Source organism: Sesamum indicum, linkage group LG6 (assembly GCF_026168435.1).
Source record: "Sesamum indicum cultivar Baizhima isolate 11 linkage group LG6, ASM2616843v1, whole genome shotgun sequence".
NCBI classification, from domain to species: Eukaryota; Viridiplantae; Streptophyta; class Magnoliopsida; order Lamiales; family Pedaliaceae; genus Sesamum; species Sesamum indicum.
The window spans coordinates 1,539,106-1,554,089 of NC_142662.1; the positions used below are offsets into that span (position 1 = coordinate 1,539,106).

A 14,984-nucleotide genomic window follows, 5' to 3' on the forward strand; every position below is an offset into this window, starting at 1 on the left:
AAATGTGTTAGAGCTCATAAATTATAAACTTAAAAACCCAATATTTGTTATTATATAGGATCAAAAGTGCATTTTATCACAAAAATTAATAATTAACTGTACGGATATTATAGTTCCGGGTCGGACAAAATACTCGGACCACACGGGCCGGGCGACCCGCTATTGAACAAATTGACATATCTGCCCCTGTAATTTCGTTGATATATTCTATCGACCAAGGAATTCTCATTGTCGAACCCTAATTGCCAAAGCGCCTCTTTATTAGGGTTTAAGGTAAAAGTCAGACGCCTTGCGATCAGGTAGCCGGAGGTGAATTTCGCCATCAAATTTATAAATTTCTTCATAAAGTATCAAAAAGTTCTCTTCTCTGTCTGATTCTGGTTTTTGGGATTAGGGTTTAGGGATTTTGGAAGTTATACTGTGGATTATCTGTTTATAGTTTTTTTCCAGGACTGTTGCATTTCTGATTAAAATGGTTCTGAATGCAGGTGAAGCGTGACTGAAGATGTATCTCCAATTTTACATCAATGAGAATGGTGACAAAGTTTACACCACAAAGGTTCCTTGTTTTTCTTTTTGAATACCCAATTTTAGTAGTTTGTATAAAAGCATGTCGATTTTTGAATTTAATGAACTCTAGGATTGTTGCTTGTTCTTCCTACTCCATCACCATCTGCAACAAGTATATTTTCTGATTTCGTCTTTTGCTAGTTTCTTGCCTAATTTTTTTATGTTTCTTTTCTCATACTTGTGGGTAATGTGAGTGTTCTGGTTCTTCATTTTTATCCCCACTTGTTGTACCTTGATTTACAATTCCAAGCCTTTATCTGTGCAGAAGGAGTCGCCTTTGGGTTTGGCCACGCAGTCGGCCCATCCAGGTAATTTTCCTGAATGAATGTTAATCTGTATTTTAGTTGTAGTCTACTATGACGTGTATTTGTCTAATATCATGACATATTACAGCACATTGTTTTATCCCAATGTTATGTGGATGGAGTTGTAGAGAGAGCATTGATATCGATGGGAATCTTTGAAGATTTCTAGTATAATGGCAACGAATGGTGCAAGAGCGCGTATTCGAGTAGAGTTGGTTTTGAACCATGTGTGTGAATTCTTTTGAGTCTTGTGTCGGAGAAACATATTGAAATGATGTATCCTGCAAATAAAGATAACTGAAATTGTAATCATTCTCCTTCTCTTCTACCCACCCCCCTCATATGCGCGCCTTCTGTATGCTGTGGCCGGCTTAATAAATGGAACTTGGGTCTTCGTCTCCCTAAAGCCAAAAGACAGTAAAAATTGTGCTTAAGTTTGATATCTACTGGTAGTAGAATACTTGTATCAAGTCATATCAAGAATTTGCATTGATTCCTTTGCTTTATCCTCTATTCTCCAATGCAGCCCGCTTCTCCCCCGATGATAAATACCAGAGGCAGAGAGTTCTGTTGAAGAAGCGCTTCGGTTTGCTACCAACACAACAGCCTCCTCTGAAGTACTAAATTAGCCACGGCCTTTCTGCATTGAGGCTAGGATATTGTTCAGCTCTTTTGCTTTGTCGCAGTACAATTGAATGTGTTGTCTATCTAGGCTTTGCCAAGCAGTGAACCAAGATGTTTGTGGGCTGTAATAGTGTTGCTGCTGTTGAAATTAACATCAATATGGATTTCTATAATCTCCGTGCATGCATGATGATGTTCTAGGTATTACTTAGTAAAACGACGAACGTAGACCAGCCGTAACTTTCTAGCAAACTTCTACCTCTGGAAGAAAAATAGACTTACGAAGTTTCTTAATAGAAGAGTACCATAGTTGAGAAACTAGTATATGAGAAAGTGAGTTATCATAAACGATTTGAATTTCATCTACCATTAGTACTAAACTGTTAACATTTCTTTTGTTGACGGGTAAATGATGCTTTCAGTTTCAAGGGCTAATCATGGGTGCCAACTTTTTGGCCTTGCTTTTAGCTATTTGAATTTGTAAGTTAAAATAAAAAGAAAGATTTGAAGTGTTTCTGAAAATAATTTAATATTTTTAGTTTTATTAATAAGTTGCGGAGATTAGTACGGAATTGTTTTTGTTCAGAAGAGGTAGAGTATCAATATTTTTTTATTGTGTGCGTGTGGTTTTTTTTTTGGTTTTCTTTAAGTGCAAAACTTTTAGATATGAAGTTGAGTACTTCATAAATGAGGGATTCAATATCAGGTCTTGGGCCGGTCCATCTAAAATCCAATTACTCAAGTTTTGGATGAAGTCCGAGGCAGATTAAAAATTTTAAAAAATATATATAAATAATATTATAAAAAAAATTAGCAATTTATTTTTATTTATTTTTTAAAATATAATAATTCATCTTCAATATACTTTTTAAAATGAAATAATTTATTCCATATTTAAAAATAAATTATTTTATTTTAAAAAATATAAAAAGATAAATTAATTTTTTTTATCAATTAATAATATAAATTATATTAAACTCCAAAATTTGAGCCATATCAAAACACTCTTTAAAAGCTCCTTATCCGTTCTCTTCCAAAGCATTTTTAAATATTTGTAACACTGTCTATAAAGATGAAAGGTGAACTTTTTCAAAATTCGATTCAAATTAATTCCGTCAATTCCAAAACGTTCTAAAGGGAAAAAAAAAAAAAATCGTTCTTAAACCCACTCCTATCCGCCCTTTTTGTAATGCTGGTACAACAATATTTTCATAAATTTTTTCTACTTAATATCACTAGACACATCCATTTACTGGAGAAAAAAAAATTGCACATTTAGATCTGTCTTAATTGGCAACACCGTCTCCCTTCTTCAACCAACATTATATGTTATGTATTTAAAATATATATTTAACTTAAAATCATTTTTCCCGAATCCAAGTTCCTCATACAAAATTGACTCTAGCTCAACAAATATAGTACTACAATATATTTTCATAAATTAGACCGGAGGGCGATCGCAACTCACACAATTTACAAATGAATCCGTGACCTCCGAAATGTAAACAATATCAATAATATTTTGCTCCACCGTATCTTCACAATAAAATAAAATACATATAAATAACAATATCATAACGAAAATAATCAAATGCATAAATATGAGAAAATTTTAGTAATTAGAAACTTAATACACTACTTTTAATCATAAAAATGTGCATCTGAAATGTTGAACACGAGAAGAAAATTTCAATGACATGGAAGCATAGTGAGAATGGAGGTGGTATTTTTATACTCAACAAATCGCGATAAAATATCAGGGTTTATTTAATTTGATAGGACTAATGCATAAAAGTGCATACATGGGTCAGAACCAGTAATGCTGAAGCAGGAACAACACCCTACTTTCTGCAAGTTGCTGTCCCTGCTTCATGTTTTTTACAAAAGCATGAAAAACAGCCACTATATTTGTTTTTATTTTCAAATTATTTTTGAAACAAGTTAAAATATATTTAATATTTGTCATCATTTAAAAATATTTTATTTAGCTGTTTTTAACTGATTTAGCATAAACACATATATACATAAATATATAATAAAAAAAAGACATAATTTGACAATAAATAGTAATTTTTGTCTCCCAAAACACAACATTAAACATATAATACTTATTTTAAATTATTTTCAAAAACAAATCCAAATATACATACTATTTCTAACACACACTTATTTATCTTTGTTTTTCGATCTCTATCTCTACAAAACACTCAAAAAATAAATCCAAACATTATGAGCAATTTTTGCCTACTTTTTTAAAGCTTTTCAAATCACGCAATTTGTTTTATTCTTTTTTCATTATTTAAACAATTTATCCATCTTGTTACACTTTTATTTCATATATAAAAAGCTTTTTCCTCCTCATTTTTTTTTTCTAAATTTATCTTTTAAGAGTTGGTCAATACTAGCATTTTGATCACACTTAATGCATGTGCATAATTTAAAATTTTATATAAGAAAAAATAATAAAATAAATAATTCATCGAAATTCATTAAATTAATTAGTTTTAAATGTATTTGAATAAAAAGTTATGAATGAAATTAATTAATAGAAAAGGACGATTATTTGTGGAACAAAAATTTCAATTAAGGACATCTTGCCAACCGTTGTAATTATTCTATGAGTTCCCCATTAGTAAATAGTTTACATGTACATGACGCGGCATACAACACAATCGGGCATAGTAATACGAGGTATTGTCTATTTTAATGGAATTTCTTTGAAAAAAAATAATTTTCTTGAGAGAGAAAGTTGTGTTACTTATAATGTATGTGGAGCTCGGGGCGAGCCTCGAATTAATTAGACTAAATTGTGATATTTGCGTTGAAGTTAATGATGTGGGAAAATTGTGTAATTAAGCATCTAATGATGATGAGCTGATATGATTAATTAATTCAGCATGAAATTGTGGGTAGAGGGTATCCGGACAATGTTAATTTGGTTAGTCAGTGGTTGTTGCTTCTTTGAGTGTATTGGTTTTGGAGGAACAACTAACTGTTTATTACACGGATAATAAGATGGAGATGGAGAAGTTTACACATTTTAACCATTAAATTAAACATACATACATATATATATGTCTGGACACAACTGCTAATGATGAATTGGAATGTTATAGATTGGAGATGGCCCACTCCGCTACTATTCCAATCATATTTTCTTGGATCTTTGCAGCAACCAACATCAAAGAGCATCACATCCTTTTATTCCTCAATAATTAATTTTCTCTCAATTATTATATATATATATATATATATATATGTCTTAGTTTTGAGGAAAGATTTTGCTGCAACCGATCAAGCATTCATCTTTAATGTTGTCGATTAATGTCGTCGAAAAGTGAGATCGACTATATTTATATTATCATGGCACGATTAACACGTTTATACTAAATCTGTCACCAGAGTCCTCTTCCCAAAATAAAAGAATGGGGAGGGTATTTATACTATCACAAAGTTATATTATTTAGAGTAGGTGAGGGTGAAGTACCATTTCGTCCTTTATCTACTTCTATGACATGGTCCCCGAAATATTTCAGTAATCTATCGCATTATGCTGATTTAGTAAGTTTGATTACAGACTTTCCTCTAAAGGAGATATTCTTCTTTTTCTTATTGGGATGATATTTCCCTTCATCAATGCAATTTGCTTTCTTCCATCATCAATCTTTAAGGTTGTCTTGCATGTGCCAAGTAATCTCCACTCTCCTAGGGTAATATTTGACTAGAAAAGTTTGCACGTAAAGTGGGGGGGGGGGGGGGGGGCATGCATGTAATGAATGCATGCGGTTTTTTCCCAACAAAGATTCCTACGTTTAATTACATTTATCATTTTTAAAGACTATCTAATATTGCAAACACTCCATAATGTTTAAAACAGTATTACAACCATCCGTTTGAATTTTTTGGGCGTTTTTTTTGCTCTCTAAGCGAGCAGTTATTTATATTATTACTGTAATTAAATAAAAAATGAATACCAACTTATATAAATTAATCACTTATAATTTCTTGTATGCACACTAATTAATGCCAGTTATAGTGATTGGGGTTGCAGGTCCAGTGCCAGAACCCCCCCACCCATGACAACAACTGCAGTTCAATGTACTAAAAACACACACACACACACACTATTCAGTTGCATGTCAGAGATGATGAGTCTGTTGTTTTATTATATGGATTTGGTGAGTGGAGATATAATATATATATATATATATACATTTTTATTTATGAATATATTAAGTGAGGTATGGTGGTGGAGAAGAGCTATCACTCTAACTCATGATATTTGGCACTCATCGTGCGTAAATTGGGATTATATTTTTTTTTCTTATTTTAATTAATTAATTAATTAATTAAAGAGGTGATTGAAATTTTAAAACAATGATAATCATATAATTTAGATGACATGAACATTTGTGGTTGAGTACCCCAAGAGTTACAAATTGGGCAATCATGGCGATGGCCCTTTAGTGATGGGGATACATATGTTCATCTCCATTCTAGGCCCCAACCTCTTGGAAACACGCTTTCTCCTATCCTTGTTATATATATTAGTCTAAATAATTGGACACTTGTCATTTTTTGAACTATGCCATCACATGTCCACACATACGATATATATATGACGTATATGGCATGTCTCTACATGACACTTCATCATTACAATTAGGCATTCATCCATCATAATTATAGCAAGCAAGCTAGAAATTAGAAGAATTGTTAGCCATTTAAGAGGTAAAATAAGACAAAAATTTTATTTCAAAATAAAAAAGCAATGCAATTCTTTAAATTTTAAGAAAACAAGCAACGCGACTTCTTGACGTGGAAGGTACCCAGTGAGCTTTTTTTTTTTTTTTTTTTTTTTTTTATAATAGCTCCCGAAATATATAGTATTTGCACTCATATAATTTGATCGATTCGACACAAATTTTAAAAGTAAACATAAATATGTGCTTAAAAACGAATCAAGTGATTAATACTAGTGAAAGTGGAGGATAATTATGAGTGTGTTGGAGGTTAAAAGATTATGTGAATCATTTGAAATAAATAATTATTTTGGTATAAATATTTAAGGGTATACTTGGTATTTTAAATTTTTTTGTTCGGTATTACAAATCGAAGCGTCATTTATAAGTGAGAAGTGTTTTTTTTTTATATAATACTAGTTGTTGTGACACGCACATTCATGCGTGCATACGATAAATAATCGTGCATAATTTTGAAATATATTATAAATAATAATAAAATATATAAATCAATACATTAAAAAATGAAAGAAAAAAATTAATTTATCAATTAATGTAAAATTCTGAAAGTTGAATAAGTTAGTTATCTTATCAATAAATGACATTTTTGACTTCACAAAAATTAGTGTGGTTGTTTCATTAACCGTATTTTTTAGTGTTACGGGCCATTTTTGTATATTAATATATATATATATATATGTTGTTCTGGCACCTTTTCCTATGTAAATATAATAAATAATATTTCACATTTTAAATTATATTATAAGTACAAGTAATATATACAAATCAACACATTACATTAATAATTAATCCTATTTATCTCGGTTATAACAGACATTTTATTATCATAATTTTAATTGATTATAATTTATGAGAAATTAGCAGATTTTATTTTAATTTTTTAATTCTTCCTTCCAAATTAAGGAAAAAAAAATAGTATAATTTAAGATATGTTTTTAAGTCGTGAGTTGGGCTTGGTGATACTATTATTGTAATAATACATATAAATATTTAATGCATTTTAACGTTTGTATTAAAATATTGATATAATTAATTAAGTAAAAATTTAAAAAAATCACGATGTTATTATCTATAATAGAAGTAAATCATAATATTTTTGAGTTCCTTAATTACTTAAATTGATACATCTCTGCATAAGATAAATACATATATTAGCTATATATATGATTTCACCTCATAATACTTTTTATAAAATTGCAAGAATTAATATGCATACAAGCTAGCAAAAACAGTAATAATAAATTAAGTGATAATTTTAATATTATCACTAATTATAAATATTTCGGGACAAAAATATTTATTGTATCATAATAATTAATTTTATTATAATTAACAATCATAATCATTTTGTGAAATTTGCCATGTTGTAAGAATTAATGATAAAAAATCATTGTTACGAGCAATTAATGATAAATGTATATATCTTATTTAATATTGTCACTATAAGTATGTTACTAATTATTTATAGTGACAACTTTATATATAATTTTTTTACTAGTAATCATGATATTGTAACGAGATTAAAATTATTGTCATTTAATTTATATTTTAATGGTGATTTTAAATTGTTAACATTTTATTACTAATATAATATATATTTTATGGGTAAATTGCAATCTACTTACATGTGTCATGAAAAACAGGCAAACAACCCCTTATGAAAAATAAAATAGCAAATTATCCCTTTGTATTTTTCAAAATATAGCAATTTACCCCTTATGTTTTTAAAATTGAAGCAGTTTATTTCCTTAGACAGAAAGGTAAATTGCTTTATTTTTTAAAACACATGAAGATAAATTGCTATTTATTTTTTATAGGGAGATAATTTGCTCATTTTCAATATCAAGAGAGGATAAATTGCATTAAACCCTATATTTTATTATAGTGAGTGCAGATTTTCTGTTTCAAGTATTATTATATTTCATATTGCACTTTACATATAAAGAAAATAAAAGCATTTTTTATAACTATGATAATATTTTTTTTTTATTTTTCTTATATATAAAACAAAGAGTCCTGTTTTTTTAATTATAATTTGAAATTGCAATTTTCATATAAAGAGGATAAGAAACTTTATAGTTAAGGAAACTTCCCTTTCCATTTCATATATGTAATTATTTGTGTAATAGAAAGTAACAAAAATAAAAAATAAATATATAATTGAAAAGGTAAACAACTTTTCTCACTTTGTCAAAAAGTTTATGGTGACAAGTTAATTTTTATCTCCAGAAGCTTTCTTGATCTTGTAGCACAAGCTACCCACTTCTCATAATATTTGGCCACAATTATACTGTTTTTTTTAGTGTAATTATACGCAAATATTTTATAATAAAAAAATTATATTTAATATTTTTAATACTTGTTTATATCTAGTAAAAAGTTTTTTCATTAGTGAAAATTCATCAAATTCTATTATATTAGCAAAAAACTTGATAAAAATCTTATTAAAGGTCAAACAATTTTTTCTGATAAAACCGCCTCTATACAATGTTCACAGGTTAATGCATGTGATGAGGATATACATCTTCACACTTATAAGGTGGTTTGGTAAGAAGAGATCAATTTGACTTGCAATAAGTTAGTAATATATCAATCAGGATAAATATGAATTTTCATTCAACTCTTTGTTGATATCAACAAATTCTGTATCTCTTGACTAATAAAAAATCTATTTATTAAACAAACGTCAATGGTACGGCATGTAATCTTACAAACCACAAAGATTTACGTGTAAGTAATTACACCAAATCCCATGTCAGAGGGGTGTGGAAATATATATATATTTTCTTTCATCCCATAACTTAATCCACGTATTTTTATTCCTATTACGCTTTACAAAGTTCTTACCAAATAATTTCATAATTTTAGAGAAATCCCACTTTCATTCATTTTTACCAACTCACATTAAAATGCGGCCATTTTCATCAATTTTGAAAAGATGACAGCCACGTAACCAACACATAATTTTTATGTTAATTTCTTAACAAAAGTTGGGACTATTTAAAATAGTTTCGTAAGTTAGGAAACCAAAAATATAATTTCTCTTCCATCTAATACTAATAGAGTAATATAGAAACAGTTAAGTGATTAATCATTTGTTTAATTGATTAAGCTAATTAAACAAAATTAGAAAAATATAATTAATGACAGGTAACAAGAAATGATACTGAAAGACAAGCTATTGCTTGTCAACTTCTACGGCGAATCTTAGGATAACAAATAAAGTAATTAAAAAATATATAATCATATCAGCAATATTAATTCATTATAATTTATTAAAATTAGTAAAATAAACCATATACAACCTACCTTTAATTCTTTTGATGACTTAGCAGCAGATTTTAGATTTTTTACTATGATTATTTTTAATCGAAACCTATAAATGTTTATAATTTATATTATTTGAGATTGATATTGAGGAAAATGACTGAATAACTACAAAAAAATTAATGATAAAATCAGCATTGAGCTAATTAGCAAATAAAAATTTCGTTGCTAATCTATAGTGTTAATATATATATTTTTGAACAATTCGTTGCTACATCCATCATCAAGTAAAATTTCGTTGCTAAATTCATTAGTAAGTAAATTTTTTGTATTAAATAATATAGACTGGTAACTTACAGTTAGTTGGATGCGATCGCATAGTCATTAAAGTTGATGAATCAATAAGACGAGATCGTATCGACTCGACCCGAATAAAAAATTGTATGGATTACTGAAATATTTTTGATGTTTTTATTACATGTGAAAGTATTTTAATGATTTACTGAATTCTAGATGTTGTATCCGTATTACATATTGTACACCTATCGAATGTAATAAACTCAACAAATAACAGAAAAAAGAGACAGTACATGACATGGGTAATGATGGACACACGACACACTTTTCTAGTATGTTAAGATTGGAAGTGTCAAGAGGAGAGTTTAATTTAGATTGGAAGTGATGATGATGATAGTGGTCAAAAATATTTTCAAGAATTTCAACAACATTTGGCTAATTTTTGGAGAAAGCCAAACTAATATTTGACAATTGGTTTATTATCGTCAACATGACCTCCTCATTTAAAAATGTAATTTATTAAAGAAAAAATTAGTTGATTTTAATATCTTTATATATGACAGCTCGTGATTGCTTTCTTTTATATATTTATATATATACCAAATTAATCAAATATATAAAAATGCTAGCTATAGAGCACCGATGAAACATGTGTAATTAATTTTTTATTTGAGAATTCTCGCTACCTAGTAACTATGGGCTAACGGGCATGATCAATGATGTTTTAATTTAATAATTAAGATTGATATTTTATTAATAAATTTGATGTTATGAATTTATCGAGATAAGTTACTGTAATTTATTCAATGCAATAATTAGTAACAAAAAATACATGCATATATTAATTTTTTAATAAGTCGAACATAAGGATCAATATCCTAATTATATGTATCAATTATTTATAATTAATTAACAACTATTATTATAATAATAGACTAACAATAATTACTACATAAATAAATCAACACTTACACATTAATCAGACTCGACTCGAACGTAAAATTATAGGATCATAGGACTTCAGCTACACCAACTAAAACGCGTATGATTGTAAGGTATATTATTATGAGAAAGAGATAAATGATATGATGAAAAAGACATGGAATATATATAGCGTCGGGGCCGTTGATTGTGGGCATGACTTATGGAGGTGAATAAATCTGAATCGACAAATGACGAGAGAATTATTGGCCCCATTCCACAGATATTAAGGAATGTGAAGCCGTCACTCTTTCACCAACTCCCCTCCCCCCCCCCCCCCCCAACCCTACCCTACCCTACCTTAATTAAAGAAATCAATTATTATGTATACACTACATGCACAGTACGTGTTCGCAAACAAAAACCCTAACCCTAAAATTTCACAATCATTGAAACTCATATCTTCCTCCTCAAGCTAGGAATTGGGATATCTATATATCTATATATATATATTCATGGGTTTTCAGGGAACAATAATTCTTGATAGGCACTGATGACATGTACCAACATTTCACATCACATGAAAAATAATTGAATTTTTTTTAAATGAATCAATGAGATTATAAATTTTTTAATTATCAATAATTATAAAATTTTAATTGAGGAACTCTTAATTATGTTGTTATCTGTAAATTAAATTAAGTCAGTGATTAAGGTCATGTATAGTTTACTTTGGATTAATATATGATTAATGTTCAGAACCTCTATATACATGCATGGATTATTATAGTAAAAAATCGTGATAAATTATTACTATTAATAATGGTTAAATAAAAAACAATGAAAAAATATAGTTTATTCACTATGAAAAACAACATTTGACATGACTCTAATTAGTTATGAGAAATATTTAGCCACACTCATATAGATCACGGCGAACAACATTGTGTGGCCTGGTTACTAATTATTTTACGTACTACGTACGACTATTTATTTCTAATCATAGTAATTAACTATTGTTAAATATTATATATATTTCTAGCAACAACATTTAATTATGTTTCTGAGAATAGGATCAATTATTAATTTATTTCTAATTATTGAAAATGAAAATAATGGTACGTATTGACAAATCCTGATTATTCAATTTTTTGGTCTGGATTCATAGTTTCTAATTTGGGTACGTACACTAAATATCATTTCAGTTTAGATTAGATCAGAGAATTACATTATTGTATTGAGGAATATTAACTAAGCCTCATCATTCTTCCGTGAAATAAATGATTTTCCTTAGGGTTTTTCTTCAATTTCAAGTCACAATTGCATGTAGTATTATAAAATTGATTCGACCCGAAAAATACCAACATAATTAATTAATTAGTTAATTAATAGAAAAAGTAATAATCGATTAATTAGACAAAGAATTAATTAAGGTATGAATTAATGTGAACATAGGATGGAAAATTTAGATTAGACGACAAGTAGATTTACGTACCATTATGAAGCAATAATTAATTATATAGAGATGAAGATCATTTTGGGTTGTAATTAGATACTATTTTCTTTGCAAAAATTATTGCAATGGCATATATATTTGACTCTCAAATCATACTGTGGTACGCGTGTTTATGATTTGTGGATATTCATAGTAAACGTACCTACGTAATTAAATTGATAACGTTATGTTTAAAATATTTTATTAAAAGAAATACTAGTGAAATATTAATGACTATGGTTAAAAAATATGGTACATAATTGTTATTAACTATTGTTAAGTAAAGACGATGCAAAAAATTAGCTTTTCCTTCCATGAAAATTTTATTTATTAATAACATTTGGGATTAAAAGGCATTTTTCATTCTCTAACTTTAGTTATTTCTCATTTTAGTCCTTTAATTTTTTAATGTGCTGATCGATTTCAAGATACTTATCGCTGGATTTTATCAAAAGTTGCCGAAAAATATGATTGAAATCTGACGTGGCATTTTAAATTGGAGAAAATAATTTTATTGGCAATTTTTATATAATGTGGCAATTACATGACTTAATAAATAAATAAAATGTGACACATCATTATGACATAAATTTTTAGAGAAAAAATTGCATAAAATATATTTTATAATTTAAAAAAGTAGTTTTTATGTTATATATATACATAAATATATATATATATATATGGACTATATTTGGTGACAACGCCGTCGCGCAGCTATGCCAACGACGACGCCCCTTGCGGGGGTTGGTGGCGGCAATTGCCGCCACAAATACACAAATATATGTATAATGTGGCGATGGCGACGCCCTTTGCAGGGCTCAATGGCTTGGCCATCGCCGCCACAAATATATGTATAATATATTATAATTATATATGTATATGTATATTATTTATACATACATACAAAAAATGAGAAGAGAGAAAAAATATGTATTTTTTTATTTTCTTAAAAATTTAGTAAACATGTTTTATTGTTTTAAAATTTTAAACAATAGAAAATTTTTTATTTATTCAAATACATATAATGATAAATATTATTTGTAATAAATAATGAAGTAAAATAATTTAATTTTTGAAAAATGTAAAATATTAAAGAGTATTAAAAATTTATTTTAAATACAAAATAATAATAATAATTTTAATAAATAATATAATTTATTGTCACATCACAATTTATTTTTTTAAATTAAAGCCGCGTAATTGCCACATTATGTATAATTAGCCAATAAAATTAATTTTCAAATTAAAATGCCACGTCAGATACATGTGGCATTTTCTGACATTGTTGGACAAATTCCAGCAATTGGTGTCCTACAATCGAGCAAATTAAAAAGTTATAGGACCTTTTTCAAACCCTAGAGAGATAAAGGATTAAAATGCGAATTGATTATATATAGTTAGAGGACTAAAAATGTCTTTAATCATAACATTTGCCATGACTTTTATAAGCTATTGCGAATATTTTAGCCGCTCTATAAAAGACCACGATCAACAACCATTGTATAGTTATGATCAACGACTATTTACTATGATTATTTATTATTAATTATGAGAATTTACTGAATTTAATTTGATAATTAATCTCGTCAATTATAAAAAATTAATATACATTAAGGATAAAAATTTGTAATTTGATCAGAATTAGAGTTTACGTGAAAAGCACATGTCAAATTTCAACTAATTTTGTTCTTCATATGAGAAACTAATTTTAAAACTATAAATTTTTAATTATAAGTAAAAATTATCAATCCTAGTGACCAAAATCACCCATACATTATCAATTATTATTTAATATTTTCAATATATGGATTTATAATTGTGGATGTATGTATAGTTAGATAATTTATTTAATAATATTATAATATTTTCCACATATATTTGTTTTTAATTATGAAAAAAGATGTAGTGGGATAATTGGAGGTATATATATAGGTGCATCATCATTGGTAGATTCCTCTATATATGAGAACATGTGGCTGCTGTGGTGTGGCCTACAAATGTTCTGTCCATCTAAATTATCGTATAGGCCCTTTTCTTCATTGAATGGTTAGCGTTCTACATCACACAATCATAATTATGCCTTGTCTTCATTTAATATCCACTACACTACTTCCTTTTCAATATCTCAATTCAATTTTTATACAAATATTAGATTTAATCTCATGAAATAAAAATGGAAATTGTTTTGGTATCTAATTACGACATATGTCGTCTTTAGTCTCATAAAATTCACAATCATATATTTTTAGTCCCAAAAAGTCATGCGTATGTGGTTTTGGGACTAAAAAGACATGATTTGAGACTAAAAATCCGTTAGAATTTTGGAACTGAAAAAGGCCCGAAATTATATTTTTTTTTGAACTAAAAAAACGTGATTTTGAGCTTTATGGAATTAAAAGCGACATATGTTATAATTGTGGTACTAAAAAAAGTTCTGCCTTTATTTATCAGACTAAAAAAATATTTTGCCTAATAATATTATCCTTTAATGTTTACCTCGTCATCTCATTAACTTCACATACATATAAGGTAACCGAATTACATAATTTATTTCTTATTTATACACATGATGAGTATATATTAAATGCAACACATTTCGTTCCTAGCTTCCTAGATAATTTTTGGATTGAATTTTTAATTGAAATTTCTACACGTCATGTGTATAAAATCTTAATTGACCGATTATGTAATCTTTATACATATAATGTGTGTTTATATATATAAAATGTAATATAAATTGCA

The 14,984-nt window shown here is 27.8% G+C and overlaps 1 protein-coding gene across 2 annotated transcripts; it reads left to right on the forward strand.

Annotated features, from left to right (window-relative positions):
• The first annotated feature begins 194 nt into the window (after nucleotides 1-194).
• Nucleotides 195-1,672, forward strand: NOP10 (nucleolar RNA-binding Nop10p family protein). 2 transcript variants are annotated; one of them, XM_011084734.3, is made up of 4 exons: nucleotides 195-299; nucleotides 489-559; nucleotides 836-878; nucleotides 1,402-1,672. In XM_011084734.3, the coding sequence occupies exons 2-4, from the start codon at nucleotides 506-508 to the stop codon at nucleotides 1,497-1,499; spliced, it is 195 nt and encodes a 64-aa protein (XP_011083036.1). In that variant the 5' UTR covers nucleotides 195-299; nucleotides 489-505; the 3' UTR covers nucleotides 1,500-1,672. The 2 variants fall into 2 exon arrangements, with proteins under 2 accessions (XP_011083036.1, XP_011083035.1); XM_011084733.3 differs by having other exon boundaries at nucleotides 199-309.
• Nucleotides 1,673-14,984: the final 13,312 nt, after the last annotated feature.

Coding starts and splice junctions, on each gene's coding strand:
- NOP10 (XM_011084734.3), top strand. CDS start 506: ATGTATCTCCAATTTTACATCAATGAGAATGGTGACAAAGTTTACACC. Junction 560..835: donor ACAAAGTTTACACCACAAAG/GTTCCTTGTTTT, acceptor TTATCTGTGCAG/AAGGAGTCGCCTTTGGGTTT. Junction 879..1,401: donor CACGCAGTCGGCCCATCCAG/GTAATTTTCCTG, acceptor TCTCCAATGCAG/CCCGCTTCTCCCCCGATGAT.